This window comes from Schistocerca americana, chromosome 7 (assembly GCF_021461395.2).
Source record: "Schistocerca americana isolate TAMUIC-IGC-003095 chromosome 7, iqSchAmer2.1, whole genome shotgun sequence".
NCBI lineage: Eukaryota > Metazoa > Arthropoda > Insecta > Orthoptera > Acrididae > Schistocerca > Schistocerca americana.
The window spans coordinates 389,367,151-389,385,646 of NC_060125.1; the positions used below are offsets into that span (position 1 = coordinate 389,367,151).

At 42.1% G+C, this 18,496-nt stretch overlaps 1 protein-coding gene across 1 annotated transcript in view; it reads left to right on the forward strand.

Moving 5' to 3' along the window:
• The window catches only part of LOC124622962, a 246,818-nt gene that overhangs the window by 19,327 nt on the left and 208,995 nt on the right, over positions 1 to 18,496 (forward strand). The window contains 1 exon segment of the mRNA XM_047148752.1: positions 16,268 to 16,358. Within this exon segment, the coding sequence (XP_047004708.1) occupies positions 16,268 to 16,358 (91 nt within the window).

Here is an 18,496-nt window from a genome sequence, read left to right on the forward strand (position 1 = left end):
AACTGGCATGAAATTTATTACATACATGGATAAACAACCCCGCGAAGTAGGAAGGGATAACGCCATGCGCATTCTGACCATAAAGACAGATGACGCAATCGTCCTAAGAGACACCCCTGTATGTGTTTGCGAAGATGAAGAAGATCCTAACCGAATATTCTTACAATGTCCTCAAAACACGTGTCGCATCGTCCTTGCAAGTAATCTTCGGGAGCTTGAGCATCAGTTCCCAAGCAGCTTCCAAACCTTGTTAACATCCAATGATAGTGCAATGTACAAAATACTATATGAGTCCCTCAATAGAGCCAACATCAAGATACAGCTCCCTGAGCGGCTAATCTAAAGCTCTTGCTAATTTGAATGCCAGGGGAAGACCAGAGCATAGTCAACTGAGTATATTCTCAAGTGCTACTCATAAGGATGCGGAACGCTGAGCATGTAAGTGTGTCACTATGTTCCTCCTATATGTATGTGCATGAATACTCGTGCAACAATACGCGTGGCTGCAGTACCCAAACCTGACTACTGTACAGTGTCCTCATATTCTGTCTAGATGGTACTTACAGACCTGCACAAATATTCAACTCACAGCTTTTGAAACAATTTGTACAAGACATACATAAGAACATTTTATTTTTAATTTAGATACGCAGCGATTATTGTGGATTGAATTTGGAAAATGTAAACCAATGCTGATTTATCATTTCGAATTGTATTAACGGTAGAAATGCCATAGCATACTACCTCTGTGTATCCACCGTTATATTTTCATCCTGTTTACTCGTCTCACTATACAGAGGTTGTAAATCTTGTTTTATATCTTAATCTGTTCTTTGTTAAGCCTTTGTAATTTCGTACCAGCGCACGATGTATGTTCACCATTGTCAAAACAAACTGTGGTCTAACATTTCCAGTGTTGAGATGACTGTATGGGCACGCTCCGGAAGCCAATAAATTAAAAAAAAAGGTTGTGCAGCGGGTTTCTTATTCAGAAATCGCACTGGATGTTTTAGAACCTAGCCACTGCTTGAGTTTTGAATAGAAATCATCAGCGACGGTAATCGAAAGTGTCCGGCATAAGAAGTCACCCTCGTTTTGCCTTCGGGCTTGTCAGAGAGGGTGGAGGAGCAGACAGAGGCTCACGACACGTTCTTGGGGAGAGAAACTTCTTTAACGTCTCTGCCCATTAAATTGAAATTAAATTATTATGAGTGAATGCTATCTAGTTGCATGAACGGAAACTTTTGGGTGAAAGAAGTCTCCCCCCCAATATTTTTAACACAAATATCCCTTATTCCTACGTATAAATTTAATTCTTGTTTGCATTCTCAAGACTATAAAACAAAATGACTAGGCGGTTACAGTTCATCATCATATTCTGTCTGCCTCTCGACATCGAAGTCAGCACCTAGAATAAAATTCCTGTGGCTCTGCAGAATTCCGGCGATAGTCGACTCTAAAAATTCTTAAAACAGTCAGAGGCACAATCGCAATCCGTTGGGAAGCCGTCTTGGGTGCTATGACGTACTCACTCTGCAGCGTGGCAATCAGTGTCCAAGCTGTGTATTAGTAGTAGTAGTAGTAGTAGTAGAAGTAGAAGTAGAAGTAGCTAGCTTTATTCATCTGTAGATCTCTTTCTACAAGTATATACGACATGTCAAAGTATTTATAAGTTTAGAGCAATATCAAATAAGCTAATTCGTATACACATATATCCACAGTCTTCTAGTTAGAGACAATCATTAGATTTACTCCTGGTATTAAACACTTTTTTTAACAAATAAATTATTAAATAATGTAATACCACACTGTTCACTCATATCTCATTGTCAGTCACTGCACACACTATACACACATTATTTCATAACACTTCACTCAGTCACTCAATACACACACACACACACACACACACACACACACACACACACACACACTGGTGATTTCTGCACAATTTTCTGTACCGCAACTTCCCATTTGCTATCCTGAAAAACTGATTCAGCATCCCTCCATAATGACTGAGATGTTGAGCTCAGAAAGTAGAAGAGGTGTTAGTATTGTGCTATGCATAGCTTGGGGGTAAGTATTTCTAGAAAGGAAAAAAGAAGGAAAAAAACATAAAGTGAAGGTGTTATGTGGAATGTTGGATGTTTTATAATCCTTATTATTATTATTTATTTCTATAACATTTTTTTATCAAACCCCTACTCCGTTTTATCTAAGTAATCTTTCAATGTATAAAATGTATTGCATAACAGGTACTTTTCAGCTGCCTTTTTAAATAAGTGTATTTTTGCAATTTCTTTAATCTCTTTTGGTAATTTATTGTACGGTTTTATTCCTTGGTATAAAATGCTGTTTTGAGTTCTATGTTTATTTTTCTTGGTAAATGTAAGTTGAATCTATCTCTTGTTGCATGTCACGGACAGAGCTGCTTGTGTAGTAATTACCAATTATATTTTTGATGTGTACGACTGACTGGTAAATGTATTCACATGGAGCAGTTAAAATCCCCACTGTTTTGAACAGATTTCGATAAAAGCCCAGAAATTAATCTCTCAAAATAGAATACAAACAACCGTGGTGCAGGCTTTACTGATTTGCCAGGATACGAAGTTTCCGGCGATTTACAACATACCAAATAATGTTCTTGAGCCACAGACAAGGAAGAAGTTGAAATAACCAAAGAATTCAACGAACCTTTTCCATTCATGAAATTATATTGTTCCGTGAATGATCTTCATAGCTGCATTTCAGGATACATACTCCTATTGTATGAAATGAAATGTTATTATAATTAATCAAATTACATTCTCTTTTCGAAATTGCAGCTTCCAACAATGCTGCTAATTACAGTTCAGCTGCGATCATACACTCAGATTCCTCTCCGCAATTGCTAAATCAGAAGTAAGTAAGTCCATAGTACACGTAATATTCCACATTATATCCACAGAGTTTTTATATCACGAGGCAGAGATAATCTCTCTCTCTCTCTCTCTCTCTCTCTCTCTCTCTCTCTCTCTCTCGCAGTCGCAGTGGATCTTTGATGCATATACATTACTTACGCAGTTATGCAGAAGCATTTGCGTTAAAGGACAATAAGTGACAAATAACGGGTGATACAACACTTCCTGTTAAAGCCGCAAGAATCAGTAAAGACCAAATACGTGAAGATACGTAAGGCAATGGAAACCACTGCATTAAAGTCACCACAGCTGTATGCATGGGACCTGTGGCCCGTCCTTAAATAAATGTGTCATAATGACCATTCCATTGACTAAAGATTCCGGATTAGTCTTCCATTCGGATTTCCGGAACGGGACAGCCAAAGAGGAAAGCAAGAAAATCTGAATAGTGAAACACAAAGGCTCAGTCTAGATATAATGCGGGTCAGTGAAGTGAAATGAAACGAAGATAATGACTTCTGGCCAGATGAATATAGGGTAACATCAACAGCAGCAGAAAATGGTGTAACTGGAGTAGGATTCGTTATGAATAGGAAGATATGGCAGAGAGTGCGTTACTGTGAATAGTTCAATGATAGGGTTGTTCTTACCAGAATCGACAGCAAACCAACACCGGCAACGATAGTTCAGGTATACCTGCCGATGTCGCAGGCTGAATATGAAGAGACAGAGAAAGTATATGAGGATACTGAAAGGATAATATAGTATGTAAAGGCAGATGAAAATCTAATAGTCATGGGGGATTGGATTGCAGTTATAGGGGAAGGAGTAGTTCTAGTATACATGGAAACATCGAAAGCGTCAGATGAATAGAAAACGCATTAGAGGATACTGAACGGGTAATTCAATATCTAAAGCAAGATGAAAGTCTAATGAGGGATTGGAAAGCCGTTGTAGGGGAAGGAATAAAGGAAAAAGTTACAGAAGAATACGGGCTTGACAGTAGGAATGGGAGAGGAGAAAGACAATAAATTTTAGATGGTAATAGCGAATACTCTGTTCAAGAATTACAAGAGGAGAAGTTATGCTTGGAAAATACCAGGAGACACTAGAAGGTTCCAGGTGGATTACACTGTGGTCAGAGAGAGATTCCGAAATCAAATATTGAACTGCTAGGCGTAAATCAGGGTCTCAATTTAGTAATGATGTATAGTATACTGAAGCTTTAGAGAATCAGTCGAAAAAGTCAGAGTCGATGGAACAGAGATGCTGAAATACTGAGGAATGACGGGACGCCTTTGAAATTCGTGTGGATACTGTGTTAGGGAAATCCAGAGTGCACTCTGAAAAGGAATGGACATCTATAAAACGCGGAATCACAGATGCTGGACGAACGGAAGTAGGTGTAAGGAAGGTAAGCCTTGGTTAACAGATGATTTAGTAAAAGAAGGATGTAGAAAAACGTTCCGGGAAAGACAGGAACACATCAGTATAAATCTCTTAGGAATGAAATGAATAAGAAGAGCATTAAAGTTAATGCGAAATGGCTGCAGGAAAGATGAGAAGAAATCAAAAGAGAAATCATCGTCGGGACTAAGTCAGTCAAAACAGGCCTCGAAGAATTTAAAAGCAAAGGTGATATCATTGAAAGTGCAATGGGAATTACACTGTTAAATGCAGAGGAGAGAGCGGATAGGTGTAAAGGGTAAATCGGAGGCTTCTATGAGGAGGAGGACTTGTCTGTTGTGACAGATGAAGAAGCAGGAGTCGATGGAGAAGAGATAGGGGGGCCAGTATCAGAATCTGAATTTCGAAGAGTTTTGGACGGCGTAAGTTCAATTAAGGCAGAAGGGATAGATAACATTCCATAGGAATTGCTAAAGTGACAACCGAATGTCTATTCAAGATGTAGTTAGAAGATACTGGACTGGCGACATACCATCAGACTTTCGGAAGAAAATCATCCACACAATTCTGAAGAAAAGAAGTACAGATAGCGCGAGAACTATCGCACAGTCAGCTTAACAGCTCACGCATCCAAGTTGTTGACAAAAATAATGTACAGAAGAATGGAAAAGAAAACTGAGTATCTGTTATGTGATCAGTTTCGCTTTGGGTTTTAGGAAATATAAAAGCACCAGAGAGGCAGTTCTGAAGTTACGCTTGATGATGGAAGAACAATGAAGACACGCTCACAGCATTCATCGACCTAGAAAGAACATTCGACAATGTAAAATGGGGAAAGGTGTTCGAAATAACGAGAAAAATAGGTGTAAACTATAGGGAAGGCCGGGTAATATTCGATATGTGCAAGAACCAATAGGAAACAATAGGCCTGGAACATTAAGAACGAAATGCGCGGATTACAAATGTGTTAGACAGGGATGCAATCTTTCGCTCCTACTGTTCAAACCATACATCAAAGAAGAAATCGCAGAAATAAAATAAAGGTCAAAGAGTGGGATTAAAAGTCTGGTTGAAAGGATATCAATAATAAGCTTTGCTGATGACATCGCTGCCCTCAGTGAATGTGTTGAAGGGTTTCAGGTTTTGTTGGATGGTTGAAAATGGTTCAAATGGCTCTGAGCACTATGGGACTTAACTGCTGAGGTCATCAGTCCCCTAGAACTTAGAACTACTTAAACCTAACCAATCTAAGGACATCACACACGTCCATGCCCGAGGCAGGATTCGAACCTGCGACCGTAGCGGCCACGCGGTTCCAAACTGAAGCGCTTAGAACCGCACGGCCACACCGGCCGGCTTGTTGGATGGAGTGAACAGTCTAACGAGAAATGGATTGAGAGTGAACCGTAAAAAAAAAAAAAAAAAAAAAAATGCAATGTGATGTAGCAGAAATGGGAGTAACGAGAAACTTAACAACAGAATTGATAATTGTTGTGTTTTCAGAAGAGCCAACACCGTGTTACGAATGGAGGCCAAAATGCACGCGTTTTAGCTCACGCAGGCTGGCGTGAGGAGGGAAGAACTATACTGACGTGAGGTTTGGAACACGACAAGGAATGAGAATTCAGAAAGCGGACGTAATTAGTTTGATACTTAACTTTAATCCATTAATGATGAACGTCGCTCTTGACGGTACATGATTCACAATATTAACTGTTCAGAATACATTCTAGTAACTGAATATGGCGCCTTGCTATGTCGTAGCAAATGACGTAGCTGAAGGCTATGCTAAACTGTCGTCTCTGCAAATGAGAGCGTAAGTAGACAATGAACCATCGCTAGCAAAGTCGGATGTACAAATGGGGTGAGTGCTAGGGAGTCTCTCTAGACTAGACCTGCCGTGTGGCGGCGCTCGGTCTGCAATCACTGATAGTGGCGACACGCGGGTCCGACGTATACTAACGGACCGCTGCCGATTTAAAGGCTACCACCTAGCAAGTGTGGTGTCTGGTAGTGACACCACAATAATCACGAAGCAGACGAGGTTAGAAGATTTTCCTACCTTGGAAGCTAAATTACCCTTGACGGTCGATGTAAGTAAGATATAAGAAGTAGATTAGAGAACTTTCCTGGCCAACGGGAGTCAACTGGTATCAAACATGGGTCATAATTTGAGGGAGGAATTTCTGAGAATGAACGTTTGGAGGATCGCACTGTATGGTTGTGAAACATGGACTCTGAGAAAACCGGAACAGAGGCATTGGAGCTGTGGTGATACAGCCGATTGTTGAAAATTACGTGGGCTTAAAGGTAAGGAATGAGGAGATTCTCCGCAGAATCGGTGAAGGGAGTAACGTATGGAAAGCACTGGCAAGAAGAAGGTTTAGGATTATAGGAGAGTTTTAAGGGATCCGGGAATAACCACCACGGTACCAGAAGAAAATATCGAGGGTAAAAACTGTAAGAGAAGACAGAAACTGGAATACTTCCAACAAATAATTGAGGATATAGAGTCCAAATGCTACACTGAGATGAACAAGTTAGCCACGGGGGAGGAACTGATGGCGAGCTGAATCGAACCAGTCAGAAGACAGACGACTAAAAAAAAAAAAGTTTACGAACGTGTGCCAGGTTCACACCCTAGCGAAACTGTGGTTAATTGTTCTGTGATACTGCAGCTAGCGTTGGTCGAAACCACACAATGGTCATGTGAGTATGGATTGGATGGATTCATAAGGGCCATACTCAAAGCCAAGCAGAATCTCAACAGACCCGCGACATTAGCCTTCGAGAAGACAGACAAATCGTACTCCCAGCTGTTAAGGACCAAACAGCCACGTCACGTTCTTTGGGTCAGGAATTGGGCCTGTCTGCAGCAAGACAAGTATCTGAAAGGACAGTGTGACGACGTCTGGAACACCACGGACTGTCCGACCGTTGTTGGGACCTCCGTTGACGGTGCTGAAAAGGAAGGTGCGCTGACAGTGGTGTGCCCAATGGCTGGAACGTACCCAGGAGTGGTGCCACTTCGCCGCTTTAGGCTTTGAATACAGCACAATGACATTTGTGCTCAATTGATTCAAATGAAATGGTTTCCGACGTTATTATGGCCGAACGACAGAAATTAACAAAGCGAAGTGGTAGTTGGAGCCAGATACATGGGAAATTCCATACCGGAAATCGTTAGGCAATTCAGTATTGCGAGATCCACCGTATCGAGAGTGTTCCGAAAATATCAGATTTCAAGCATCACCTCTCACCACAGGCAGGACTGTGGTCCATGTCCTTCACTTAACGACTGAGAGCAGCGGCGTTTGCGTAGAATTGTCAGTGCTAATAGACAAGCATCACGGCTTTAAATAACCGCAGAAATCAATGTGGGACTAACGACGAACATACCCGTTATAACAGTGCGGCGAAATCTGGCGTTAATGGGCTATGGAAGCAGAAGACCGACGCGAGTGCCTTTGCTAACAGCACGACACCGCTTACGCGCCGCGCCTGGCTCGTGACATTGATTGGACTCTACACGACTGTAAAACCGATCTGGTCAAATGAGTCCCGATTCCAGGTGGTAAGAGCTGATGGTTAATGTACGAGAGTGGCTCAGACCCCGCGAATCCAAGGACCCAAGTTTTCAACAAGGCACTGTGCAAGCTGTCGGTGGCTCCGTAATTGAGGGGGCTGTCTGCTTCGAGACCATTTGCAGCCATTCATGGACTTCATGTTCCTGTTACGACTTCTGCACCACTTGTCAGCAGCAAACACAGTGGCTGCGCCAAAGACTGACATGGCGTGGAGTTTTACAATTATTTATTGAACTTTCTTTACTATTTCTCCCTCGTCGTCACTGCCCAGCCCTGAGGATCCCTCCGCCTGGCTACTGCTGTGTAGATTCTCCGGCAATGCGCGCAACGCGTGCCGCTGATCGCACTCGGGAGCCTCAGGCAATGTGTCAACGTGACGTCCCTTCGTTCGGCTGAAATAATGAGCAGCCAAATATTTGGGACAAGCGAGAATGTAAGTGCCATTTAACCCTAGATTACTAAACTCTCGTAAAATTTACAGTTGCAGGTGGTACCAATTCGCGATTCCCACCAATCTGGTATTGTGTGTGAAATTGGACATTTTTTACTTATTTTAAAAATGACACACCATTAGCGACCGTATTATTATAGTTTACTAGTGCATAAACTATAAATTACGAGTTCCTTTCAATAAGATAAGGAGCAGTAAATTTTGCAATGGTTCAGTAACTATGTAACATTTTTGCGCTTTAGTGTTCTAGGATTTAGCTGCGCTCTTTGATTTCTGGCGAACCACACGCTCATAAATCGCTACATATTTGGGAATATTTGTGAGGTGAAGGAATATAAATGTCGTTATTGGTTGTTCACTCACAGTAATTTCATCCTTCATGAAATGGAAGAAACCAATTACTGAGAGAGCTCGCTGTTACATGTAAACAACAGCGAGCATTCCACTTTGTATTTCCGTTACAGTATTTCCGTTACAGGAATACGAAAGCCCCAGACGAATGTGAAGATGAAAAAAGGAAAAGATCAGATACGAACTTACGAATATCTGTTCCGCAACTGGAATTCTCCAACCACAGAGCAACAGCAATGGCTGATAACTTTTGTCTTTATTACTGCTCATGTTACAGCCAAAGAAACATGAACTGGCCTTATAAGAAATCGTACCTCTAGTGAAATGTTTGTGATAAATCTTCATTAGACCTTTGCGTCGAAATGCCATACTGACATAACACGCAAGGTACCTCCAAACACGATGAACCCCGACCTCTCGTAAGCAGCAAGCAAGGAACATCACGTCACCTGGATGCCAAACACATGCTGCAGTACTTGAGAAGCAAACTATTTTATACTACGGGCATCTGCAGCTGTTGAAAGACATGATGTTAGGAAGAATTCCGCTAACAGCTGGTAAAATTGTTGTTTTTTAAAATACACCCGGTTTCGTGGCCTAAAGCCGCATCATCAGGCGCAACAACGTTAAAAGATCAGAGGCATACCCATCGCCCCTAGTCAAAATTAACTATTCAGTGGATATTGTCAATACTTTGACGAGTGGTAGGAGACAAAGACGTGCACCATTCTTTAAAATTTGCCTGCATTGGTGTCACAGCAGGGCAACTCGGTGCTAGGTAGAGTAAAAGCGACCAGAAAGTACGAGAAACAGGGACAATTTTACCAGGTGTTGCGGAGTTCTTCCTAACATCATGGCTTTCAAAGCAATCGTATTCGCTCTCGTTAGGCTGAAACGCTGTTGGTTATTCCTGTTTCGGGCCGAGACATCTCTAACGACGAGTCAGTTGGCGTGGCGGTGTGGCGTACTATTGGGCACACTGCACGACCAGCTCTGGCTCATTTTAGTCTTTCACTGGAACGATAGGTGATACTTGTCTGACGTATCTCCCTGACACCTTTCTGCAAGAGAGCTCAAGACTGCACGTTTCCTGCAAAGTTGTGGCATTCCTCAATACTGAGAATGTTTGCCTGTTACCTTGCCAGCACATTCTCAAGAACTTCCATCCACTGGAAACACCTGCTTATACATTTCCGCGAGTATGACGTACCACCATTTTCTAATCACTACAGTTCATAAATTCTGAGTAGTTGAAGCAGAATGGAATGCCTTCCCAGTTTGTGTCACTGCAGATCAGCTCGACTCGATGCTCAGCCGGGTTAAGGCCGTAGCCTATAAACCAGGGCCCGTCTCAGCGCGCCAGACTTCACGACCGCCGGGAGTACGAATCGCGCGCGGGCAAAGGGCCGGCCTGTCTCAGCTGTACTCGGTCGCGCCTGGCAGTACTCGCAACAGCGCGGCGTTTCGTTGAGTATTGCGGTGTGACATTTTTCTGTTGGCGCAACTCTCTTCGGTTCGGCTAATCACGGTGTCAGCGCTGTGTACTCTTTGCTATTTCTTCGTGGTACAGGGTGACAGTTATTGAACTACACTACTGGCCATTAAAATTGCTACACCACGAAGATAACGTGCTAAAGATGCGAAATTTAACCGACAGGAAGAAGATGCTGTGATATGCAAGTGATTAGCTTTTCAGAGAATTCACACAAGGTTGGCGCCGGTGGCGACACCTACAACGTGCTTACATAAGGAAAGTTTCCAACCGATTTCTCATACACAAACAGCAGTTGACCGGCATTGCCTGGTGAAACGTTGTGGTGATGCCTCGTGTAACGAGGAGAAATGCGTACCATCACGTTTTCGACTTTGATAAAGGTCGGATTGTAGCCTATCGCGATTGTGATTTATCGTATCGCGGCATTGCTGCTCGCGTTGGTCGAGATCCAACGACTGTTAGCAGAATATGGAATCGATAGGTTCAGGAGGGTAATACGGAACGCCGTGCTGGATCCCAACGGCCTCATATCACTAGCAGTCGAGATGACAGGCATCTTATCCGCATGGCTGTAACGGATCGTGCAGGCACGTCTCGATCCCTGAGTCAACAGATGGGGATGTTTGCAAGACAACAACCATCTGCACGAACAGTTCGACGACGTTTGCAGCAGCATGGACTGTCAACTCAGAGACCGTGGCTGCGGTTACCCTCGACGCTGCATCACAGACAGGAGCGCCTCCGATGGTGTACTCAACGACGAATCTGGGTACACGAATGGCAAAGCGTCATTTTTTCGGATGAATCCACGATCTGTTTACAGCATCATGAGGTCGTATCCGTGTTTGGCGACATCGCGGTGAACGCACATTGGAAGCGTGTATTCGTATTCGCCATACTGGCGTATCACCCGGCGTGATGGTATGGGGTGCCATTGGTTACACGTCTCGGTCACCTCTTGTTCGCATTGACGGCACTTTGAACAGTGGACGCTACATTTCAGATGTGTTACGACCCGTGGCTCTACCCTTCATTCGATTCCTACGAAACCCTACATTTCAGCAGGATAATGCACGATCGCATTTTGCTGGTCCTGTACGGGACTTTCTGGATACAGAAAATGTTCGACTGCTGCCCTGGCCAGCACATTCTCCAGATCTCTCACCAACTGAAAACGTCTGGTCAGTGGTGGCCGAGCAACTGGCTCGTCACAATACACCAGTCACTACTCTTGATGAACTGTGGTATCGTATTGACGCTGCATGAGCAGCTGTACTTGTACACGCCATCCAAGCTCTGTTTGACTCAATGCCCAGGCGTATCAAGGCCGTTATTACGGCCAGAGGTGGTTATTCTGGGTACTGGTTTCTCATGATCTATGCGCCAAAATTGTGTGAAAATGTAATCACAAGTCAGTTCTGGTATAATATATCTGTCCAATGAATAACCGTTTATCATCTGCATTTCTTCTTGGTGTAGCAATTTTAATGGCCAGTAGTGTATATGAAATAAAATTGTCGTAACTTCAGGCGTTACGACGTTCAAATTGCACAACTGGCCGGAGGGCATGATGGGAATTAGTATGATGTGAATATTGTTTAGTTTAGTGACGAGGCCCACTTTCATCTGGATGCCTTCGTCAATAAGGAAAACTGGCGCATCTGGGGGGCTCATAATCCTCATGTCGCGGTCGAGAAGTCTCTTCGCCCTCAGCGATTGAATTTGTGGTGTGCAATGTCCAGTGCATTATTCCTTGGTGCCACAGTGACTACCAAACGGTGTGTGAAGGTTTTGGAAGATGATTTCATCGCCATTATCCAAAGTGACCCTGGTTTCGACAAGATGTGGTTCATGCAAGACAGAGCTCGTCCCCCATCGAAGCAGGAGAGTGAATTCCTGCAGGAACACTTTGGCGACCGTATTCTGGCTCTGGGGTACCCAGAGGCCAATGGCATGGGACTCGATTGGCCGCCATATTCTCCGGATCTGAAAAATTGCGACTCATTTTTGTGGGGCTATATTAAAGACAAGGTGTGCCACAAAACCATTGCTGATCTGAAAACTGCCATTCAGGAGGTCGTCGACAGCATCGATGTTCCGACACTTCAGTGATCATGCAGAATTTCGCTATTCGTCTGCGCCACATCATCGCCAACGATGGCAGGCATATCGAACATGTCATAACCTGAATCCGAATATCTGTAGTGACATTTCCATGTTGAATAAAGTGTGTGAACGCCGTAGTTTGTAACTAATTTTCGTTTTCTTTCGTATAGTTCAATAATTGTCACCCTGTATGAAGGTCGTTCACAGGACCAATGGCTTTCTGCACAAAAAGAGGCACCTAACAATCTATCGTCACAAGCCAAGGTTTAGTTGAGAATGAAAGAGCAAGAAATTACAACTATCGAAAGATGGGATTCATTGTTATGTACGCAAAGAAGCACTTTGCGTTAAATTTGCAGGCGTAGAGCACTTGCAAAAGAAGAGTGCTGAGAGTTTGTATACTGAAAAGTATGTTGTTAAGTCAGAAGGCCTGCCAGGAACGAATTTCGATTTAAAACTCGCTTCTGTTGAATTTACGAAGGAAAAAGGAGTGCAGGAAAGTAAATGAAAACATCCGGAATGCATTGCTCACCTCGCATTATAAGTTGATTTGACTGCACGAAGTCCACAGTAAGACACTGTTAGGTGAGAAACAATTTCTTTCTGATTTGATGGGCACACATTTAGAAAGAAAATCATTTGTGGAAGGATACATTCTGACAAACACAGTCCAGTTCTCTAAGCTCACCGGCATTTAAGAAAACGTGAGATTTGAGAAATTCATTGTGGCCTTGAAAAATAACAAGGATAGTTTCCTAAACGTTTTGAGGACACTCCCAGTCTTAAATTTGTTTTCGGGCTGTTTTCGAAACCGTTTGCAGTTTCAGTTGAAAGCGCATCTGTACATACGCAGATGTAACTGATTGATCTGCAAGCTAATTCCTGTTTTAAAGACAAATCTCTTTAAAGTTAAAACTGTCCAGGATGTCTACATAGCTTTCCACAGTCAGAGTCACCGCGTCTCCATAATAGGGTTGCAAAAGTGCTACAATATTTCGATCAACGTTATGTGTGTAAAGACGTTTTTTGTGATTATGAAACTAAATAAGTCCCGATCACGTGGCAACCTGAGTGCGAAAATCCGTGACATCGTAATCATCTGTCCGTATGCAGGCAGCTTGGTCAAATAAAAGTTATATTGTGTCTTCAGCACGCCAAAAGTACCGGATGATCAAAAAGTCAGTATAAATTTGAAAACGTAATAAACTACGGAATAATGTAGATATAGAGGTACAAATTGACACACATGCTTGGAATGACATGGGGTTTTATTACAACCGAAAAAATACAAAAGTTCAAAAAATGTCCGACAAATGGCGATTCGTCTGATCAGAATAGCAATAGTTAGCATAACAAAGTAAGACAAAGCAAAGATGATGTTCTTTACAGGAAATGCTCAATATGTCCACCATCATTCATCAACAATAGCTGTAGTCGAGGAATAATGTTGTGAACAGCACTGTAAAGCATGTCCGGAGTTATGGTGAGGCATTGGCGTCGGATGTTGTCTTTCAGCATCCCTAGAGATGTCGGTCGATCACGATACACTTGCGACTTCAGGTAACCCCAAAGCCAATAATCGCACGGACTGAGGTTTGGGGACCTGGGAGGCCAAGCATGACGAAAGTGGCGGCTGAGTACACAATCATCACCAAACGACGCGCGCAAGATACCTTTCACGCTTCTAGCAATACGGGGTGGAGGGCCATCCTGCATAAACATCGTACGTTCCAGCAGATGTTTATCAGCCAGGCTGGGGATGATGCGAATCTGTAACATATCGGCGTACCTCTCACTCGTCACGATAGCAGTTACAAAACCAGAGTCACGCATTTCCTCGAAGAAAAAAAGGCCCGATAACGGTAGATGTGGTAAATCCAACCCATATCGTGACTTTCTCGTCGTGCAATGGAGTTTCCACGACAGTTCTAGGATTTTCGGTAGCCCAAATTCCGCAGTTGTGGGCGTTGACAGACCCTGGGGGCGAGAAATGAGCTTCGTTTGTCCACAACACGTTACTCAACCAATCGTCATCTTCCACCATCTTTTGAAACGCCCACACCGCAAACGCCCTCCGCTTCACTAAATCGCCAGGTAACAGTTCTTGATTCCGATGGATTTTGTACGGATAGCATCGGAGAGTACGCCTAAGTGCCAACCAAACAGTAGTATATGGAATGCCGGTGCGACGTGCGACTGCACGAGCGCTGACTTCCCCGTGCATAGACGAACCCGCTACAGTCTCAATTACTTCCTGAACTGTCTCAGCAGCATTACGCCTTGTGCTTGGTCGACCACTACGAGGTCTATCGTCTAAATAACCCGTGGCTTCGAACTTCGAAATCATTCTCGCCACAGCTGCATTTGTCAACAGACCTTTACGCGTTCGAATCCCCTTCCTATGGCGATAGGATCGTAACGCTGAACTAGCACATTCCCCATTCTGATGGTACAGATTCACTAAAAGAGCCTTTTCAGGTAGCGTCAACATGCTGCGACTGCTGGCGCATCTGATTCGCTCTCTCATTACAGCTCATTTTATACACGATCGTCATGCACAGTCACTGACGTTTTGCTGTCCAGCGCCATCTGTCGGACATTTTGTGAACTATGTTTTTTTTTGTTCTAATAAAACCTCATGTCATTCCAAGCACGTGTGTCAATTTGTACCTCTCTATCTACATTTTTCCGTGGTTTACTAAGTTTTCAAATTTATACTGACTTTTTGATCACCCGGTAATTAAATAACGCTGAAAATTTGTTTCGTTTGTGGTCTATGTTGTTGGGAAAGGTGAAATATAAAACCAAGTCGTATGCAGTGTGACTGCATTGCCATTTAAATGCGGCACATTCGCAGTTTCGCCCTCTTCCACCTCCTCGCTCTCAGACTGCATGCCATGGTGATGGGGGATGTGTGCCAGCCGCGCTGAGTACTATATTATTCATGCAAGGGCGCAGCTCGAGAGTAGAATTCTTGGACACCCCTGTTATAAGCTATCCCTGAAGTCGTGCTTCACAGCTTCCACAAAAAACATGTTTTTGTACAAACTACACAAGCTGAAAACAATTTTTGTTTTTCTTTCAACGAGGTAGGTGATGATCTAGCTGCACTTTCATAATACTTAGTGGTTAACACTGCATGTCTACAATTTTAAAATGTAATCGATAGTGACAAATATGGATTACGATTTAAAATTGTAGACATGCAGTGTTCCCTTTGAAATATTTTACAAGTTTAGCCAGATCATAGAACTGGCTGAAACACAGTTACAACAAAAATTGTTGTCAGATTCTGTGGCTTGCTACATCAAAATATGTTTTAATCGTGTATTCTTTCTACTATCATGTGCACACACATTAATTAAAATTTCTTTGTTTGATATACTTCCTAGTGTCGCACTTTTAATAGACAACAATGTGATAACAGGCTCATTTTCGGACTGGCTTTTGCCATGATAGCTGTCGTGCAATCAACTAGGTGACGATCGCTTTGTTATTTGAATCGAAATTAATAACGCGGTAATCTTTAAAGCGACTATTGTTATAGCTAGTTGGTATATGATGTACCAGTCAGTAACAGTGTTTGTCTTGACTCCTGTTGGTTGTCCTTCATAGCGAAAACTAGGAAACGTGACCTGTGATTGAGCCTGCATACAACATTATTTTACACCTTATATGACCTTTTCCTCTGAGCAGAATATATAATTTGTATAGCTAAATGAAAAAGATCTCTAATGAATCGCCGGTCGCTGTGGTCGAGCGGTTCTAGGCGCTTCAATCCGGAACCGCGCTGCTGCTACGGTTGCAGGTTTGAATCCTGCCTCGGGCATGATTGTGTGTGATGTCCTTAGGTTAGTTAGGTTTAAGTAGTTCTAAGTGTAGGGGACTGATGACCTCAGATGTTAAGTCCCATAGTGCTTAGAGCCATTTGAACCATTTTTTCTAATGAATCTTTGGCGTTTTTCAGAAAGTATTGTCCAGCAGCGAATTAATAGACAAGGCCGCAGTCTACTCCTTCCTGTACCCTTGGCTGGGGGAAGGTCTCCTTACTAGCACAGGTGGGTACCTCTTGTATTCCAGGTATTACTCACTAAAGGTAAGACAAGAAGTGATATAAACAGCAGCTATCACATTTACAAGCTACAGATAAAATTTGCCAACGAAAGGTATTCAGTGATATTTTAATGAAGTACTGTTCCACATGCTACAGTCGGCATGGTTTCTCGGAGTGTGTCTGCATCTGTACTAGTAATAAAACTGAAAAACTGCCACGTATTTTTGTTTGAACGCGTTAATATCCAAAACTACTAAACCAGTCTTCCAGGGGTTCGTACAGATAACTTTATCATAGCTTGGCGCAACATATAGGCTTCATTTCATCGAGATCGCATCACAAGAAAGAAGTCACAATTTAAAATTTGACGACTCTGCTCAGCTTAGTAGTTTGACTGTTTACCTTAGCGACAGCATCCTCACGACTTAATACACCGAAGGACCAATGGATGGCGCTATCAGGTTCATAGTACACCATAGAAGCAGTATATGGTGCTGAAAGGGTTTTTACCTCAGAGGCATAAGTATTTTAGGAATTTTAAAGTCACTGACAGACTTAAACGACGCAATCTCATCTTTACAAACCGACAATGAATTTATTTGGGTAGACTACAATGAGTTACTGGTTTGGCTTTGTGTATTAAAAGCTTAAAGAAATTGCTTTACTTCTTTCGTTAAGATTTTTTTAATATATGTTTCAATCGTTGGCTAGGGAAAAACGAATTCATTCACAAAGTGATCGTATAGGGTTCCGCATTTACTGATCGAGGTACGGAACTCTAAAAAGCGACTGTATTCAAAGGCCCTTCTTTAACTTCCATTGTGAAGCACCGGCGTATAGATAGTAACTAATAATTTTTCAAGTATAGCATACAGAGAATTAACACGGTTGGATGTATCTTACCACTTAGCATTTTTTTAAATTTTAATCACTTATTATCACGAGTTATGAACAAAAATTGTTAAATTTGAGGTTAAATCGTACAGTAGGAAACTTCGAGAAGGCTAAATTCTAGGCTGATAGATTTGGGTCCTTATCCAGGGCAGACATCTGTAGTTAAATGTTTTCAAATTAGCTGACAATGATGTATCCGCTGGTTATAAATGATGCTACCCATCAACAAAGAGCGTGTTGCAGCATATGAAACTGTCGCATGCAGTTTACATATCTGCAAAAAGCAGTCACTAAATATATCACACGGACCTTTATGAAATTCAAATTTAACGTATGACATACTACACCCTAATTTTAAAAAAATCTTTAGTGTGATGTCTCCTGTGCAATTAATGTCAGCATAGACAAGATAAAGTCATATTAAAATGAATTACCAGATTTATGTTTACATATTAACAAAATAATAAAAAATTGCCACTAGTTTGAATGTGGTATTCATATTTCACTGAATTTGGCTTTACTTGTTTTGCCCTGTTAAAACCAGGCTGAAAAACTGATTTATTTATGCAGACGACCAATATAAATAGAATCAATTTCTAACTGTGCGAAATCTCATTCAGTACTCTGCTTCTTGTGATGCTTTTTATCGGAGATAGTTTGCTATCACACAGTAGCAAACATCTAATGTTATTTAACTGCGGAATTCGCTAGAAATGAGAATACAAGCACTATGAATGTGTAATTTCATTATAATTTCTGTCGCATGGACTGTTGCACTTCTGCGTACCGCCCAACTTTAAAATCTGGTAAGTGGCAAGGTGGGATTAGTTAGTTATTTAGCTTCCACTTTCTTGGACATGGTTCTAGATAATATTTTTTTTTTTTAATTGAGAGAGGTTATAATTTTCAGTATGGCTGTGGTGAAACAGCGAACAATAGTTAAAAGCTCTAATAGGTTCATTCTGTTTTGACACAATCGTTCCAAGGATTCTGTGAGTTGATTAGAGATTAGAAATGATCTCACACCTGTAGCTAATGATTGTTACCAGTGTTTTGAAAAATTAGTTGGATGAAATATTAAAAAGAAATACTGAAAATTGTTAATATTTCTATTATTTCTCTGTCACTCGGGGAAAGAATTGTGCATTTCTGGTAACCTTCGCGACCAGATTACAGTCCTTATCTTCTCGAATGTTTCATCGAAGTTTCTGCTTAGTACCTTAATCTGGCTGCTGCTGGAAGGCAGGC